We start from the raw sequence: 19,596 nt of genomic DNA on the forward strand, positions 1-19,596 counted from the left end.
CAGCAGCTGTGTTGCAGGGTTCAAATTTGACTCCTCCAAATTCTTTCTGAGCTCACCCAGCACAGGTTTTGCAGTCACTGCTAGAGGTTCTGCAGGCCAAAGGTTAACTGTATTCCACCAGTGTGAGTGTAACAACCTAAAGAAAGTTTTCATACGTGTTGTACAGCATTAATCTGGCCTGAAAACCCTACTTACAGTAATGAGGATAAACAGTAAGACTCCACCTCAGGGCAAGGAGGGGGTAGTGGGAGAGATGTCAACGCACCAAAAAAAAGGACAGACCATGTACACAAAGGCTTTCAGTGTCATTTTGGAAAAAAAAAAAAGAAAAAGAAAAAGGAAAAACAAACAAACAAACAAAACCAACAAAAAACAATGATCCATATACTTTCAAGGTAGGAATGCTTTTATCAAAAATTAAACTTTGCTCCATTACGAATGATTTGAAGTTTGGGTTCCTGAGCTTGATATCGAAGAGGCGAAAGGGCAAGTGACTTCTACCTTACATTATACAGCAGTACCTTTAGGACAGTATTTAAAACCTATTATTAGAAGAATGAATAATTTGCAAATGTGACTTTAAGAATATTAAACCTAAATAGTAGTTTATAGTAGTTTAAGTTCAGGAGACCTTAATCGTCTTTCTTATGTGATTGAAATCGTTCCATTAAAGCCCTAAATATATTTCCTGGTATTTTCTGATGTTTTTCTATTAGAGCTTGGAGTGCTGCTTTTGTCTGTAGGGAAAGAGAAAAGGTTTTGGTCAGATTAGGTCATCTTTATGTTGCTCATATATTACCACAATTTCTAGGCTCTTCCTCATCCTTTCAAATGCCATGGAACTACTGCAAGTACAAAATACCATTTTTCCATATTTAAGCCCACAAGGTGTGATTGCAGCTACACTGCCACAGAACGGACCAACAAACTAGTACCTTTTTTTTTCTGGTAGTTGAGTTCACAAACTCTATTAATGATACGCAAAAATAAAGCGACGAACAGAGTAAAAATGCCCAGGTTTGCATCAGTAACACTCTTCCAGCATCCATGAACTTTGCTTCTACACACACTCAGAAGCAGCACTGGAAACACCACTGTGTCTCAGCACATTTGACTTGTACAAAGCAATGACCCATGCATCCCAGTCCCAAAATGGAACTGGTCCTGTAAATCACACTTAGGTCACTCAGCTGCATGTGACAGCAGCCTTCACTTTCACTCAAAAACCAACCAGGCCAAGGAGTTCACAGCAGCCATTCTTATTATATAAAAGCTCTATAGGGAGCATTCAAAGCAGGGCAATACGCAAAAGCTGTGGCAAGGACACACTGTAGCCTTCCTATTCTGCCTAGAGAAGCACAGACCAGACAATTCTTAAGGCCAGAGACCGAACAAAAAATTATTTGCCTCTGTAAACCAGTGGTCAGCAAGGGGAGATGATTGTTGGTACAAGCTCCCACTGTTCATATGAAGTATGTGATCAGCTGTCAAGTCCTGGAGAAGGACTTTATAGATCTGGTCCTAAGTGTTTCCAAACATCTAAAATTTGTATTAGGTAAAAAGGTGAGCCTAATTGAAAAATACATACTGTGCCATAGAATGAAACATGAGATACAACTTTAAAATCACTCTAACTAGGATTCTAGGGAATTCACATTCTAGGGGTCTTATCTAGCAGAATTTGCATTTAAGTCAGAAGCAAGTGAGGGTTGGCACAAATTACGATGCCAGTACATGTTTGAAAGCCATTGAAATACACATTCTCTCCTGAAAGCCAACAGTTCTGAAGTCCTGTCAGACTGAATCCCAAAAGAAACAACCAATTTTCCATAATCAGGGCTTAAGATAATGCAGATAAACAACTTAAGATAAACATTTAAGTCATTTTGCAGAGATCTAATCAGAGGGTAAAGAGATGAGGAGAGATAACTAAACTGACACCCACACAGTCAAAAAGAAAAGTTCCTTTCTCTCAAGTGAAGTTTTCAGAATGATTATGTGACCATCTGTAATGTAATGTAATGTAATGGCCAGTCTTCGCGAACGAAGAACCGGGGAAGGTCTTTACACCTTCCAGCCTGCGCATTGGATTTTTTAGGTGAGACACAGTGTGCGCGGAACTGAGCCCACCCTTTAATCCTGAGGTTCATCTGCCGGGGCCAAGCGAGCTTGGACGGGGGCAGCGAGGTCCTCAGGACGTAGATGGATTGCCTTACAGGGCTAACGAGCTCCATCTGCCTGGGGTGACCATCTGTAGAGCTTTCAAAAATGGCCATTTCAGCCTCCTCCATCTCACTGCTCCACCATTTAACTGGTTTATGTCTTGCACTGTGAAATCTATTAATAAACTGAATGAACATGAGGACCTGAGAATCTTTTCTACAAAGCACTTTCTACAAATCTGAATTAGGGAAACATTTAAAAGTTAATTTGTTGGGTGAGAAACTGGAGGAAATAGAAACACACTAGAAAAAGCAGTGAAATTATTTACCTTATTTTTTTTATTGCATGAGATTCCAGCAGCTTGTGAACACAGATTTGCTATGTTTGAAAGGCTTCATCAGTATCTTTCTGAGAAGACTAAGAAGCAGAACACTTCCCCCTGGATGAAATGCTTCTCTCTTTATCAACCCAGAGCTGTCTTATCTGACTTAACTTCTTCAGACTTTAAAGTAAGTTGTTTCTCAAAGCAAGTATAGGGTGTAATAAACTTTAAAAGACCTAGGACAGCTGCAAGTTGTAGCAACAAAAATATAGTATTTAAGGGCATTGAGACTTATACAAGTACAAAACTAATCATGATTCCATCAATTTTTATAACTGGCTCCTAGGCAGAAATCACTTGAAAAATCTATTGCAGCATTTTCTATCAGAACATTCAATATTTAAAACAAAACAAGTATCTATGTCTATCTAAATCATATCTTACCTTTGCAGCTAGTTCCTCAGCAGTCATATTTGGATCATATGGAATGGGTTCTCCAATAAATGTACGCAGCTTGACTGGAAACCCACCATACACGGGAACTACTGGCAATCTAATACGTTCATATAGTGACCTTAATATTTCTAATGTGAAAAAATTTTAGGGGAAAGCAGGAGAAAGAAAGGTGAGGGCAGGGAGAATGAACGAGAGAGAAAGAAAGAGAGAGAGAGGGAGAGACTGATTATTCTGTAAAGTTTTTTTTTCGCCATATGTCTCAACATTGAAATTGTAATCTAGTCCCTGAACCAGATTCTCAAACAATTTGTCATCTCAAGTGCTGTTCTACCCTTGACTTTCATTTTCCAAAAGCTGCATTAATGATAACATCAGACTTGTTTCTACCCTAACTTGGTGTGGAATCTTTCCTCCGAAGAGTATCTGAAACAAGAAGGAAGAAGAGGAGAAAAATTCAACAGCTGCCTGTCTGGAGAGGACAGGAATGCTACGCAAACCAGGTTACAGGTTCAGCTCATTTTACAGGTTAGTTAAGTGCTTTAGTATTGGAAGACTGCACTGGTCAGTCCCACTGTGGTCTAGAGAATCAGAAATAGCCTTATCTGCCTAAAGGTCAACCATACTAACACTCTGAATTGCTCTTTCAGATCACACACTGGTCACAGTTGAACAGTATAAAAAGAGAGAAAAAAATCAGGTATTTCAATCAGCTCTAGGAGGACACAAGATCTTTGCCATATGCCACTTTTTAGCATTTATCCCAAATGTACCCGAAGAGATTCTTTGAAAAATTCTTGCTAATATTATCTTTCTCAATTGCAGACAAGAAATTCCATTAACTGATGTGATGGCATAAGAAAATCCTTACTGATCAAGATGTGGAATTATCTGTACACAACCTATAAAAACAAGTATTCAAAAACTACTAAAACTGGAGTAACACCTTCAGTGATCAAGAGAGTTCAATTCCTCTAACAACTCTGCTGCAGAATGCAAGGAGCATGAATGATTTTGGCTTACATTTCTTCTGTTTGGGGTGATTCTCCTGAACACAGCAACAATTAATTGCTGTTTATTTTTGTACAACATGACATCTGCGTGTGATGCCTTGGCTGTCTCCATGCAATATTTAGCTCTTTATTAGAGGAGGAGAGCAACAGAACTGTGTTGCCCCTGTAGTCCTCTAATGAAGATGATGGTACCACACTTGAGGCAGAACATGTGGTGTGGAGGAATCTCTTCAGGCCCCTTCTGTTAGAGAATAAGTTGAAGAGCTTAAAAAAAAGGGAGGTTAACACTAGAAAATGAACAGAGATGTGGACATCTAATCATCCCAGAGCTAGACGTTTCAGACATAGACCCATTATTGCTGTTCTGTCTGGAAATCTCACAGAGATAAGGAAAAAGAGCTGGCAAATGCAAGTTTTTGCAAGGAACCACAGGTGTAGTGCAGAATAGTAAAGCAACTACAGATTAAATAATAGTCCAAATCACTCAAAGTTTAAGCACAGGTAAAGGTGTAAGTACAGAGCTTTAGGAGAACATTTAAAGGAATTATGTGTCAGCTGTCAACCTAGGAGAAAACCTAGGGTTGGCCTAGCAGATATAAGCTGAGAAAAAAAAGCACTGTAAATCTTTCTGTCTTCTTCTGGCTCCTTTTTCCTTTCTTCTACTGCTTCTGTAAAGGAACACTTACATGGAAAGTAATTTAGATGAGCCAATACCACATCTAATGCTGATATTAAATCCTAATAACATCTCTGAACTCTAACAGAAAGCAAACCTCAAGAAACAAGGCTGTGTTAAATCTGAAATTTATATGGGAATTACTTCTATAGAGATAGGCTAAACACATATGGAAAAAGAAACTACAAAAAAATAGAAAATATCTTACTTATTCCTCCTAATGTCCTAAAGCCTTCTCGAACATTTTGTGTAAACATAGGAATGATGGGCTAGGAGGGAAAAAAAATAATTAAGAATTCAATGAAGATAGCTCTAACTGAAAATCTTCTACCTCACTTAAACACAACAAGCAAATTAATTTCAAAAGTTTCTTAGATAAGGACATAGAGAGAACAAAACAAGTATTCTTAATTTCTTCCATGACCTTCTGCCATGAGGTTTCAAATTCGAGAATACCATAAGATTTAAGGGAGTCACTGTTTCAGTAAGTCCATTTTCTCAAAGCAGGCCAGAATTTCAGAACCTGTGGAGCATTTAGTCGTCCCTCGCCCCATCTAGCAGTGTTTGCACAGTTGTGACTTAAGTGTTTAAACCTCTTACCTAATTTGTAGTTATGCTCAAAGGGAAGAATTCACAGGATTGAGACACTAAACTTGCCTGATTCATCTCTGCTATGCTGATGGTATTGCTTCACACATGATGTGTCATATTCAACACATATCCTTGATTTATTTCTGCTGATGAATACTTGGAATGGTGTTGAGTATTTCAACTTTTTATTGCTGTTTTTGTTTACTGCAAACAGCAGTCAAGATTCACAAGAACCATGAGGGGGGCAACTACTGTATGAAGTTTTTCACCATCATTTTATGGCATGTACCTACTGCAGATAGCATCATCAGAAATACAGAACTCTTCATGGGATTTTCATACACTCAGATGCTTATAAACTTCTTAAGAACAAGCAAGGAGATGAGCTAGTACATGAAACTTTTCAGAAAGATATCACATTGGGGTTTTTGGCGAGGGGGAAGTCTCTAAATAATATGACACAGTTACAGAATAAAAAGAAGTGCAATTGCCTAAACTGAATGGTTACAAACTTCTTTATTCTAGAAAAATCCTACTTGGAACATTTTACTTCTGACATAGAAGTAGAGATTTTTGTATGCACCAAGTTAGTTTATATGACAAAAATTCTGGCAAACTAACTGCTGAAATGAGACAATTTCAAGGAGTTGAAGGTTCTGATTTTAGACACGTTTTTCTGATGTTTCAGTCACATTTATCTTTCCTTGAGGAGTTTTGCTTACAATTCAAGGTGACTTAAAGTTCATTTTTAATCTAAATAAGGATGTTTTTCCCACTTTCAGCCTGCCTCCAACACTATTCCTTTTTCACTGCATCTCTCAGTTTTGTTTTTTTTTAGGGGCAATGAAACTACAACAGCCTTCTGAGTGCATAAAAGGAACTGAACACATATTCAATAAAATAAATATAATGAGTACAACCATAGTTGAATCTTAAGTAAGGCCTTTCACATGCTATTACAATACACTAGTAAAATCTAAACCTGCTGAAAATACCCTGTTTAAGCAGTGTTATTTTCCTTGTGAGAAAAGCGACACACACTTGGGTCTTAAAAGTATTCTATTTATGTACAAAATCCAGAAATTTAACTAGTCTCTCTTTGACAGTATCTAAATATGAAACTTTTGGTGCGAGACTTACTTTTCAATTGGGTATATGCAGACCTACGGACATATGCAAATACCTTTCAAGTACAAATATAGAATGAGAGGGACTCTGAAATTATTATTACAATATTTACAATTCAAATATATCACACACTGTTGTGCCTCTCACAGTTGGTCCCCTATCTGCCTGCTGACCAAGCACAGTGCTATACCTTAGAACTGAAGGGACAGTTCACAGGAGTGAACTCCTGCTGCTCCTGCTGTATGCCCTGGATTTTACTACCCTTAAATGCCAATACAGTGCATAGTGCCAGTGAATCTATACTCTGCTGGGTCACAGCATAGTTCAGTGAAAGGAGAAACAGAAATGTTGATGTAAGGTTGCTTCCCAGCCATTCTGGTCAGGGGTTAAGCCATTACAATCCTGACCAGTTATGTGTAAACCAGCAGACTTTTGCAACAGAGAAATCATCCTTTATTTCATCTCTCATTCTTTTTAACTCCAGGTTTCCTGACCACACTATTCTTAGCTGACTCTAAAGCCTTCTTATCTATCAAAAGCAACAAAAAGAGTATTGAAATGTAGTTATGAAAGTAACCATACTCATGACAGTTAATGTAACAGCAAATATATGATAATCAAAATAGCTTTCCCTGGAAGAAAGTATCAATAAGTTAGCATTCTCTGCTTCTCTTTCATGACCTATCATACTCACCACTTTTGCATCAATGGCCACCTGAGCAAAGCCTTTCCGATCACTCCACAAAATAGTGTACATCTCGTCGCTAAAGAGTGCTTCCCGAACTCCTCCTGGCGCGATGGCTAACAGGTGGCCCTCCTTCAGAGTACTGACACAAGCTTCTCTTGGACCAGGTATAACTCCATGTACATCAAGTAATATCTTAAAACCTGTAGGGTAAGACAATATTAATTTGGAAAATGTTCATTCATATTACCATTGAGAACAGATTTCCAACACAGAACACTATGGCTAAAACTTATTTGTCTAATAAGCTATAGCCCCAAATCCCCAAGAGGGAATGAAGCATTAAGTCATGCTTTTGATTTTGGTCTGCAAAGTTGATGATTTAGAGATTCAGCGGCTTTTTGTCATAGTAAAGTGAGGTGATACCTCACTATCAGGACTAAACTGAAAAAAATTGGCACTGTGACATCTTTCAAGTGTCCCTTCAAAGAAGTTGACTCCAGGGCACTGGCTTCTTCCTCGAGCTCTGCTGTTCAAACGTAGCACAATCCAAATAAAATACAACAAGAAGCAATACCAGCAAATTTTTTCATTTTGTGAACTTTGGCAAAGCGCAGTTGTGCACAAGGAGAATGATTCATTTTCTTTGTCATTGTCTGCAATACTGATCACTACTGCACTTGACTCCCTGGTTCAGTCTGTGAGTACGTGTGAGTACCTTTCATACAAAAATCTGAATTGGGTATATTCATCTTCTGGTAATATTATAACTGATTTTTTTAACCTAAGCTTATACAAACTCCTCATATTATCCTGACTTTGAAATGTCATACTGACCCCACTCTCCAAGAAACAGCAGAAATTTGCTTACAAGCATCAAATGGGAGCATATCTGATGAATTTAGACTAAGGTTAAAGGACATAACTAGCATTAACCTGTGCTTGCAGGAAATCAGCCCTGTTAACTAGTTCAATAAATTTCAAATTTATACCGTATTTTTGAGTACTACACACCAAAATGGGAACTTTCCACGACTGAACAGCATGGGTAACATTATTTCTTTTTCTTGAAGTTTCCCACTGAGGCAAACAACTCATCAGCCACAGACAATGAAACAGAATTGATCTAATCCCATTTGCCTCTCAATAATAAATAAATAGTTGTTACTATGAACACGCATTTGTTACATACACTCACACGCTGAAGAAGTGTTAGAAATATAGTTAGGAAGACAGATCTGCCTTCCCTTACAGCTCGCATAAACTAAGGGCTTGAGAAGAAAAGCACGAGGCAACATATCATTAGTTTATTCTTAACTAAACTCTGACCTCTAACTAGTCTTTGTTGGCGTGACTATAATTACCCCTGATTCATCTCTATACACAACCAGGATCTGTCCAAAAACATGACAACTGAACAAACACAAGCTGCACTACACCTGTCACATATTTTGCTGTCTTGCACACTGCTGGTGACACTTCCAGTCTTCATCTAGTAGCATCTGCACAGAGGACACCTGAAATACAGTTTTCCTGAAGTAAATTCATTTCTTTCAGGTGCTTTGTTTGTGTGATCTTCAACAGCTTCTTTTTACAATGTTTTGTATTCCCAAACTAATTAAAGCTCTCTGGAAAGTACCTGGTGGTAAGAAGCTGCCTGTCTCTAAGTCCTTCCTATCAGTGAGCTCAGGAGAGAGACACAACAGTCATGAGAAGGGTTGAGCCGAGCAGGAAAAGACACTCCAAGGAAGCAGAAGCTGTGACAATAGTCTTCCTTTCTTCACTGGATATGCTGCGTGGGTGGGAGGGTGCATGTGACAGAGCAACATCACGAGTCTGTCTAGCTCATAGGTCAATAAAAGAAAGAACAGAATGTAGACAGAATACGGGCAAAAATTTGTACCTACAGAAAAGTTGTGGGGGGAATTTTCAAGACTCCACAAAATTTCTAAGATGTATTTCCCCCCTTGACTTTCAGTAGAAACTTTATATTCTTAGCTGTACTTCATAACCTAGGCAGCAGAACATACATTACTATCAATGTCTCTTCTCCAGGAACAAGGAAGAAGAACTTGGCTCCATTAGAGCAGCAGAGAGAAAAAAATTAGTGCAGTGGCCATGAAGGGACAGCCAGGGTACCTGTGCCCAAGGCAAAGGTCATCACGAAGTCAGAAAAAACTCTGTGGTAGTACCTGGCTGCTGCATGTTAGTGACCAGGAATCTATTTTTCCATTTTAAACAGCAAAAAAAAAATCTCAAAATTATCTAAAGACAATTTTTAAGCCTTCCAGAGCATGAAGGGACACTAATTCTTCGGGATACCAAGAAGTATTCCACAGTTTAACCTGGACTCTGCCCTTTGCCCCAACATGCTCTTCCTCTCTTTTCCACAATATTGTGTCTGCACCAATGTTTGAAAACCCTCTGGAGAGTGCCCAGTAATGCCTTTAACACTGCTCTCAATATGTGCCCCATAAACATTTCTCTAACTTAGCCCAACTGACTGTAACATCAGGGCTTCTCAGCTACCTAGTAGCAAGATGGCAAGGATGTCATCTTTATTCCATGTTTGACCTTTAGGACACAGACGGAGAGGAGTCATTTAGATCACTGAATCCAACCTTCCACAACTGTAGGTAACCACATGTGTGTATCTGCCAAGCATCTCGTCCACAAGATACATACACAAGGTATTGCACAGTAGCAGACGAAGAGCCACAGCCCCTTTTCTCTAGGACATCACAGGAGAGGGGCTGACTTAGTATCCCAAGATAGAAGGCAACCTTTTAAAGAGGGTTCCTAGATGACTCTAGGAAGCAAATATGGCCCATACTATAGGAGAGGGTGACTGAAGAAGAACACAAGTGAAATCTCAGTCCCCACTGTACTCTTTGGAAAAAGACTTCAGCATTACACAGCTAAGAATCCAAAAGAATCAGAAACCTGCAATATTGTTTTGGATTTTTTCCCCCTGTGGCTAACCTCCAGTTATTAAAAGAAAAAGTAAAAAAAGAAGCCACATGACCATATTTCATATCCTTCTCCCGCAAAATACAAGTAACAAAAGCACACTTAATACCGACACAGAATAAACTGAGACAATCAAATCATTTCCTTTTGCAACAACGTGAAAGAAAGACACATTACAGAATCACAGAAGGTAATGTTCAGTAGGAATCTCCAGATACCTATAGCAGGTCTTCTATTAGGTGAGATACCCTTCCATAAGTTATTAAGCCATATCTTTCAAGGCTAAGGAGTAGGGAGAGGCAGTTTGACGCACTGCAGGCTCATGAATCCCTTAACATTTTACAAACACACTCCAGTTAATTCGAGTGAATGCAGGACAGCAGTGCCCCGTGCAGAGGATGCAATGAGACTGCGCCCTGGAAACTGCATACTGGCATGGACCTGAAATTGAGAGTCATGGGACGAGCCACTCCTCACAGCTATTTGCAGTAGATTTAATAATAATAAAATAAGAAGAATCATTAAATTACCAAATCCAAGTGTGTCCTACAGAACCCCCAAATCACCCCTCCATTCTCCCTGCATTAAGCATAATAAACTTTGGTTAAAACATCTTCCAAAAAGGTGTCCAGTTTAATCTGAAGATTTAATCAAGATCAGACAGCCTTAGTACTAGGACAAATTTATGCAATCTCTTTGGTTTGATTCACAAGAGAAGCAGCATCTATCTTGCCAGTCATAGATTACTCCACCTATTTTTAAACAATTCAGAACATTTTCTGAGCTCTTTGGGCTTGTCTTCCCTGAATAGCCTTAACTTCTTTACAGAAACAGAGAATTATGTAGATTGGAAGGAAGCTCTGGAGGTCATCTTGTACAACCTCCCACACAAAGCGGGTCCAACTAGATCAGGCAGCTCAGGGCCTCACCCAGCGGAGTTTTGAAAGTCTCCAGGGATGCAGATTCCCCAGCCTGTCTAAGCAATCTGTTCAGGTGTCTGATCACTCTAATGGTACACTCTAATGTACCTTTCTACATGTCTAATGAGAACTTCCTGTGTTGCAACTGGCCTCTGTTGCTTCTCTTTCTACCTCTGTGTACCTCTCAGAAGAGTCTGACTCCCTCTTCTCTGTCCCCTCCCTCTAGGTTGCTGAAGACAGCAACACTATCTTCTCTCACCCTTATCTGGTACAGATCAAACAAATCCAATTCTCTCAGCCTCCCTGCATACACTGTGTGCTCTAGCCCTCCATCATCCACTGAACACACTCTAGCGTCTCCTGTACCCGGGAGTCCAAAACTGGACACCTTACTGGAGGTGCACAGGTACCAAGCCAAGGAAAAAACCTCTTCACTCATCCGGGTGGCTACGCTCATGCTAAAAAAAATCTCAGTGTGCAGTTCATCATCTTCACTGCGAGCACAAGCTGCTGACTCACACCCAACTTGTAGTACACTAAACGCCAAAATCCTTTCCTGCAGAGCCATGTTTTTGCCCAGGGTACTGCTGCATGGAATTGTTCTATCCCAGATGCACAACTTTACACTCACTTTTGCTGAATTTCATGAGGTTTCTGCCAGTTCACTTCTATGAAATCTCTCTGAACACAAGCTCTAACCCCCAGTATATCAGTGGCTCCTCTAGTTTGGTATCATTGGTAAATTTGCTGTGCATGCTCCAACCCTTCATCCAGGGGTACAATAAAACCACTAAGCAGCAGTGATCCTAGCACTAATCCCTGAGGAACGCCTGTAGAAACCAGTTGTTAACCAGATGTTGTACTGCTGAACTCAGTTCTTTGAGATCAGCCATTCAGTCAGATGTCTTGCAATGCCACTAAGTGATATTTGGGGGACTCATACTATTTTAAGGCAGAAATGGAGAAAACCAACATTAGCTACCACCTGATAAACAACTGTGCATAAGTACTAATAGATACAATATGGAGCCAAGTCTGCGTTATGAGATAGGCTATACTGGTCAGCTGTATACAAAAGATTTGATAATCAACTCACAAATCTGAATCTGTTGGTAAAAGCAACTGTAGAGGCAAAGACATGCTGTGATCAGGATGAAAGTGTTGGTTTCAGGGACTAAGGTTGAAGGAAGACACTAGGGTCTTGTGGACTAAGAAATAAAACTGTATTGACAAAACAACAGTTTTCTTATATGAGTTGTTTCCACTAAAAGCATCAATACACTACAGAATGCTCCTTGTAATTCATTTTGTGAATTGACAGGTTTTAAGTCACAAACTGAACTTGGGAAAAGAACTGGGTACTACTGTGTTTCACACAAAAACCAAACCCCTCACATAATTAATTTCACCCATCAGCAGTGTATTTCAGTAGGTTGTCCAGGCAAAATATTGCCCTAGAGATATTTTTCATTTTTGTCATGCTTCACCTCATGTTTCACCATGAACATGTTCGACACTTCTACAGCTTTCCTCCAAAAAAGATTCTACTCAAAACAGTCTTCCTGGGGACAGGTTCCCATGGCTCACCATACTCAGCTGGGTGGGATGAGAGAACACATTGTCTCTCCAGACTAGTATTTTTAATTTTAACGGCACTGATTCCAAACAGTTTAATTCTTAACCCGGTGACACGACTCATTCTGCCCATATTAATAAAAAAGAAACATCTTACTGAAGTCTTTGCTAATGATGAATACAGAGACAATTGTTTCCCCTATGATCTCCCTCTATTTGTTTCCAAACACCCTAGACTCATTGGAAGGTGTTACCCAGAGAGGAGTATGACCCATCCTTGCATGGGCTAGCCTTGGAAAATCATTCTTGGTTGTAAAGAACATGTGAGAGACACCTCTACTTCAACACTTGCACTAAATTTGTCTGAATGTCTGTTCTAAAAGCCGTGTTCCTGTGATACAATTTCTATTAGTTACACCATCAAAAAATTTAAGTAAGAGTTTCAAAACTGCTTGTTTATAATGAAGTATGTTCACCTGGTAATCCAAAGACGAAATGATCAGCTACTACACGGCAGCGTCTCTTCGTTGTCACGTGAAGTCTAGCCATGAAATAGACATAGTCAACAGGAGTAGCTCCATGATAAAACACAATAAGCCCTGGTCCTTCAGGAATATTTTTGATACCGTGAAGCTCATAACCTGTTAAAAGTATAACAGATGTCAAAGTTTGATACAAACCTATCCTAAAGAAACTAACTTACAGCAAGCTGAAACCTAGACCTATTGAGAAGCAGTAAGAGCAAAGTGACCTTTGCACTGGCCAAGAGGCAACTTGCAGCATGTACAGGAAACACAAGCTACTCCACAGAAAAACAAAGCTTCATTTAAGGCAAAAGTGCTACATGTAAAGAAAGAACTAAAAAATAAATTAAAACACTCAGTCTCACTGTCTTGAACTACACCATTTCTCCTTATTTTTTCAGTTCACTGTCTTCAAGGCTGCAAAGTTCTCTGACTCAATCATTCAAGAGAAATCACAACGAGGGCTGAAGTGGTAAAATGACTATTTCAAGCTATTATTAACCTTTTGAAGTTCATTGCCAACAATGACTGTTTAAGAAGATTTGACGTGACAGTACCCATTTACATGTCTCCTTTTACTCCAGGGCATGAAGTTTATCTTTGTTATTTGTATCTAAGTTATACCTGCTCCAGTTTTCCATCACTAAGTACTAAAAGGTAGTTGGAGCTTTATATGCTTAGCTGAAAAATACATAAACACAGTAAATTTCTTCACAGTAAGTTTCTTACCGCACTTACATTTCTATTTAACAGTGCAGAATATGTTTATTTAACACAAAATATCAAAATGCATCAGTATAGAACATATTCAGTTAATATCCAGTAGTATTGTTATAGTATCTTGTTTGTGGTTTGTATAAAATAAATAAACAAAAAAAACCCCCCAAACAACCAAAAAACCCCAACCAAACCCTGTCACTTCTTCCAAAGTTAACCAGGTCTGCAACTCCTATTTCATTAACTTATTTTTAATTCTGAAGGTACTTTGACTCTTCTCCTCTGTTTTACTTTGCATAGGTGTGGAGCTCCAGCAGATTGCAAGTGTATCATCTGTACCATCCAAGGTAACCATTAATTGTGCTCCAGGACAGCCAATCAATACATACAGCACTGGCATAGCAAATATAAAGGTGCAGGTATCATGCACCAGTTGTGTGCATTGGTTTTGGGCTTTTAGGTTGTGAGGTTGGTTTTTTTTGTTTGTTTGTTTGTTTGTTTTTTTAACAATGCTGTGAGATTTGAGGATTAAAAGCTCTTCCTATGATATATTGGTAATCAAGTGGGGAAAAAAATAATTGCAAAACATTTCATTCTTTAGGAAGAGAAGTGTATAGATAATAAGGAAGCAGCTGGCAGGGCAAAAAATAGTCACAGCTGCCACTGAGGGACTGGATAAGAATCTTTTCCGTGCAAATAAAAAGTTAGACCTTACAAAAAGAAAAAGTTACTACGATTTAAAAGAGCCAAGGCCTTAAAAAAAAAATCTTTTTCTTATGAAAAAAAGTAAATAGCTTTTTATTGTAAAGTGAGCATTTTAAGCTCTTTGATGTAGCTGTTGATTTTGATGTAGTGTACTTTCCTAGATTTGAAAGTTACATCCTAGTCTTATAAAGCCTATCTGATACAGCTGCTTCACCATCTGGTTATCAATGCCTTGAAAACCCGCTTCCTTTTGAGTAGAGAACAAATAGAGATGATTTTCAAGAAGGATTTGTTCTTTATGTAAATTGCTCTTAAGCATCTCTTTCTCCTTTAGCTGCATCTAGACTGAATGGTTCCGAAAGAGGCTTATGATTTCCTTAGAAAGGAAAGCCAAATCATTTATTAAGTCTGTCTTTATAAAGAAATAATAGAAGAAGTACAAGGAACAGGGCCCTTAGTTTTGACATTCTAGTAGAGAAAGTAGCTGTCCAAAATACATAGAGAGAAAGAAAATAAAAACGTAGAGTTCTGTAACAGGCTCTGAAGTTAATTTCAAGAAGCAACTAGTGAGTGAATTGACACTTAGTGCTCCTTTTAGCCCTCATTTGGCACTTGATGTAAAAAACTGTTTAAGTGCAATTAAATTATGCTAATATATGCTGACATACTAGCTATCAAGGAACTGGCATTTAACTTCTAGTCTTCATATATTGACTATGAAATAATATAGATAATTGATCTAATTTTTAATGTAACACACATTTCAAGTCTGCTTCAAATGAGAAAGTCCAGCGGTAGTTAAAAAAACGAATTTAAAAAAAAAAAAAAGCAATTAAAAATATCCTATATATTCAACCAGAAGAAAGATCTCATTTGTAGCAGCAAGGGAATAAATGCATAAGGCAAAAATTTTACATACAGAAAAAGTCTCAATGGTTTATTTTTTTCCTCTCAGACACCACTGGCAATCATTGATAAAACAGAAAAAAAAAACCTGTCCTGAATTGGCATGCAATCGCAGCAACAATCAAGTATATAATGATAATCTTGAAAGGTAAATGAGGAATAAGAGCTTCAGCAGGTTTTAATGAAAGTCAGATCTTACTCACCATGCCATATTCTTCCATGTCCATCCCACAGGGTAGCCAACATTTCTCTTGCACCAATCCAAACATCATGAGAATATGCTTCCTTTAGTTCATTCTTCCTTTTATAAATATGAAGAAGGAGAATGGAAATGTAGAAGAGGGCAACAATAACTCCTGGAAGTATTAAAACTACTGCAAGTGGAAAAAGCACCCATACAAGGTAGAACACATAACTTAGATAATCTCCAATATGCTCCACGCCAGTCCATTCTTGAAGAATGTAAGTCAGGCAAGTTAAGTAGGACATAGGTATCGGTCCTGCAATACAGGATTCATTTCCACCTGTCATTTCCTGTTCAAATTTAAAAAATAAAAAAAGTAGATTAATAAATCTTCCAAAAAGATAGGTCTGCCTTTATATATAAATGCATTTAATATACACACATATGCATTTCATTCATACACCACTCACCCCACACCCCAGCACCACCTACTAGAAACATAACAGTTCATGAAGCTGAACTTTTACTTGATCTTTATAGTCCTTTTCTTTTGTGTACTGGAAATGCTGACAATTCTAACTTATAAAGATGGTGCAATTGCTTAATCTCAGGCTAAGATTTAATCTCACTGAAAATTGTTCATCTTACACAGATTCAGAACATTTATATTGTTACCAATACCAATTAATAGCGTATTTTTGATTTTCAGAAAGCTGCATTGATTAGTCTAATATATTGTTATAGTAAAACAAAACCACCTCCCAAGCATTAACTACAACAAGAAACAGCACAATCTCAAATCCAGTGCTCTGAAAAAGAAAGCCCAGTGAACACTTCCACAACCATTCGATGAGTTCGGAAGAAGAAGATGGTCTCAAACAAGAAAGTCTCAGGCCTGGTGAGACCTTTAACTGTATCTGGAAGACCCAGAGCACAACACAGAGAGGCAGCAGGAAAGAAAGGGGGTGGGGGGGAAAGATCACAAAAAGTCCTCTAAAAGTTTTAACTGCTCTGGCTTTACTCAGTGTATAAGAATCTCTCTTCTCCAACGCCAGCTCCTAAGAAGTTCCCAGACTAGACAGACCTCTCTGGATTGGTATTTCAGACTTTCTATAACTCTTGAGCAAGACCTTTCTTAGCTCAGTACAATTAAGGGGAAAAATTGCTATTCACTTCACCTTACAAATACAAGACAACCTGAATGCTCGGCTATTTTGGCTACAGTGTTTATATCTTGGGGAACAAAAGTTGACCACCGCTTTATTCTAGACTAGGATAGGACTTGACATTCTGCTAGTCAGGACCAAGAAGAAAAACACGTTGCAATTACAACATAGGATTATAGAGAGAAACAGATTAAGAACAGTATTTCTGAAACAATCTATCTTAAGGTTGTTGTGTTTCGGTTTTTTATTAGAATGTGACTTACAGCACTGCAGAGATGTGTATGACTGCAGAGCTCTGATACTAGACCAACATGTCAATCATTCCTTTACTCTTGCTCTGTTTTTGTATGCAATAAATGACTGAAATTCAGAAAGTTTGTTAATACTATCAGAACCCCAATGGCAACACAAGTTATGAAGCAGATCAGTTTTACTCCACATTCGCTATGAGACATTGAAAAATGTACTATACCAGAACTCATATCACTCATTTCCCCGTCTCAGTTTTCCCTCACACTCTGATAGACCAAGGATGTCCCTTTTCCTCTGGATTTGAAATCGGCCTCTACCCACATTGCTCAAGATAATTCCTATTAATGAGAAGAAAGCTGATCTCATTACAAGGATTTTGCTCCCATGATCCGTGCCTATTCCACTAATTCAGGCTTATAACATTTTGCTCCTCATCAGGTTCTTTGCTCCTCAGCATGACAATGTGACCAGCAGTTGATTTATCTTCAGCAGTGGATAAGTATATAGCATTAGTGACATGCACTTCACTGATTTCATGCACTTTTGTTTGGGGGTGTGAGTTAGGAGGAAAGGAAGGGAGAGTGACCGTGGGGGAGATCAAGAGAAAGCTCCTTCTCATTCCTGTTGCCAAAGCTAAAGTCCAGAACCTGTCAGGCAGCAAACACCCAGAGCAAGTATAAGAAACACAACTTGTGAGACCAAGTAGGATTTAGGAGTAGCATTCAACGCCACAATATTTATCAGACTGTTATGCCTGGACTTCTACAGTGGTTCCACCTACCACCCAGAGAACAATATGGAGCATGAGTTATGGCACAGAAACGTTTTTTCAAAACCGAGAGGCGATTACGTAGCTTAAAAGATTGCTTAAACTATACTCTCCCACTGATTACGTTTTTAATTGTTTATAGCTTTCTCCAAACCCCAAATCCTCATCAAGTAAATTTAAAGTCCTGTCTACACATGTCAGGCTTGCAAAAATATTACGTGTCCTTTTGCCTACAATGTTCGATGCAATGCCTCAAATGCACTCATCACTTATAAGTTTACTTGCATATTTATGTTATAACCTGGAACAGAAATTAAAATCTGACATCTTGTGTGCTACCAGCCACAGAGGCAAGATCTGAAGGACTGCCTTCTCTTAGGGACAGTCAGCTCTACTCTGAACAGTGTTGTTTACTCATCTTGAAGGGAATCATAGAATAATTCACACTGGAAAGACTCATTGGACAGCACTTGTCCAATCTCTTCTAACTAAGGAGTTGGATCATGTTGCTCAGTGCCATATCCAGTCCAGTTTGTATTATCTCCATAGAGATTCCACAGTTTCTTTAGATTCCTAATCCAGTGCTTGAATACCTTCATGGTGAAAATATTTTTCTTTATTCTAGTTAGAATTCCCCTGACTACACTTTGTGCCTGTTGCCTCCTATCCCTTTTCTGCAAAGATTCTACCTCCCTCTCTCTAGAACCACTCCTTAAGAGCAGCAGTAAGGTCCTTGCAATGTGGCTCCAATGTCAGTGAAGAAGGGAAGGCAGATCATTATCAAGAATAGCACAAGATCTCCACACTGAACAAAGGTTCAACATGGCTCTTATATGCTGCCTGGTAACAACACGTTGGTCTCTTCCAACTGTACAGCTGTGACTGCACAGAGCAGTTAAAACTACAAAATAAAGCACCCTGTCTTCTAGAAACACCAGCAATGCCGCTCTGATGAGGGCCTCATCCAAGCAGAGAGACTGCCCTGTCTTCCCTGTCAGAGGTTCTCTGATAGCCATCATCGTCCAAATCTAAAAACTACAATGGAGTTCAGTGCAACTAAGTGTAGTACTACTAAGTCCCACCTTTAGCCAAGCTACAGGCAGAATCCCTCTGTAATATGAGCACATTCTTATTTTAATTGACAGCACTAACACACTTGCTGTTGTGCAGTTCAAACTACATATTAAAAGTTCTAACTTCCTAATACAGCAGCTTACACGCACTTCTACTCGTTCAAAAGGATGCAGTCTCTTATATGACTAATGACAGTACCCACTGACTTATGCTTACACCTAAGGCTTTACGCTGATGGTGAAGTGGAAACAGGGCTAACACACAACAATCCCTCCCACTGACTTCTGGCTCATGACCCAGAAAAGTCCTTAATTAAACGACAACAGTGGTCTTCAGCTGCAGTCCGCACATCCCGGTTAACTGAGACCCTACTGGATCACGCTAGAAGGAGCAATTATGGACAGCAGCACACAGTGCTGCAAGCCACGCACAGCACGACTCCAGCATGCACACGAAATGTTTAAGGGAAGCCTCTGGAGGACATTCCAGTATCTCCAAACGAGAAAGGCACTGCAAAGCAGCAGCTACGACGTGCCCCTGCCGACAGAAACACACGGCCGAGAGCACCGTCACCAGAATCAGCAATGCCACCACAAACATATATAGAAAAAAACCCAAACAAACCAACTCAACAAACAAAAAAAAAAAAAAAACAAAACAAACAAACAAAAAAAAAAGCCAGAAGACCCTGATAACACTGGTAATGCCACCTGCGACTGGAGAGATCCTAGAAGTCAGCGTGGTTTACCCCTTGTTTTGGCACAGGAGCCGGCCTGGCTCCCGTGCCGGCGGGACAACGCTGG

General features: G+C 39.1%; 1 protein-coding gene across 3 annotated transcripts in view; it reads right to left on the bottom strand.

Annotated features, from left to right (window-relative positions):
- Nucleotides 1–286: 286 nt before the first annotated feature.
- The window catches only part of LOC114060204 (transmembrane protein 68-like), a 20,056-nt gene continuing 746 nt past the window's right edge, over nt 287–19,596 (bottom strand). The window contains exons 1-7 of one of the 3 annotated variants that reach the window (XM_027889524.1): nt 19,504–19,596; nt 15,552–15,882; nt 12,973–13,137; nt 7,041–7,234; nt 4,836–4,896; nt 2,930–3,069; nt 287–737 (exon numbers count right to left, since the gene is read on the bottom strand). In XM_027889524.1, the coding sequence (XP_027745325.1) occupies nt 633–737; nt 2,930–3,069; nt 4,836–4,896; nt 7,041–7,234; nt 12,973–13,137; nt 15,552–15,879 (993 nt within the window). In that variant the 5' untranslated portion in view covers nt 15,880–15,882; nt 19,504–19,596 and the 3' untranslated portion in view covers nt 287–632. Of the gene's footprint in view, nt 738–2,929; nt 3,070–4,835; nt 4,897–5,227; nt 5,433–7,040; nt 7,235–12,972; nt 13,138–15,551; nt 15,883–19,503 lie in introns of those variants that run through there. The other 2 variants (XR_003571842.1, XM_027889525.1) reach the window with 2 other exon arrangements.

Source organism: Empidonax traillii, unplaced genomic scaffold, assembly GCF_003031625.1.
Source record: "Empidonax traillii isolate 1590-97213 ecotype Southwest subspecies unplaced genomic scaffold, ASM303162v1 scaffold264:size1143063, whole genome shotgun sequence".
NCBI classification, from domain to species: domain Eukaryota; kingdom Metazoa; phylum Chordata; class Aves; order Passeriformes; family Tyrannidae; genus Empidonax; species Empidonax traillii.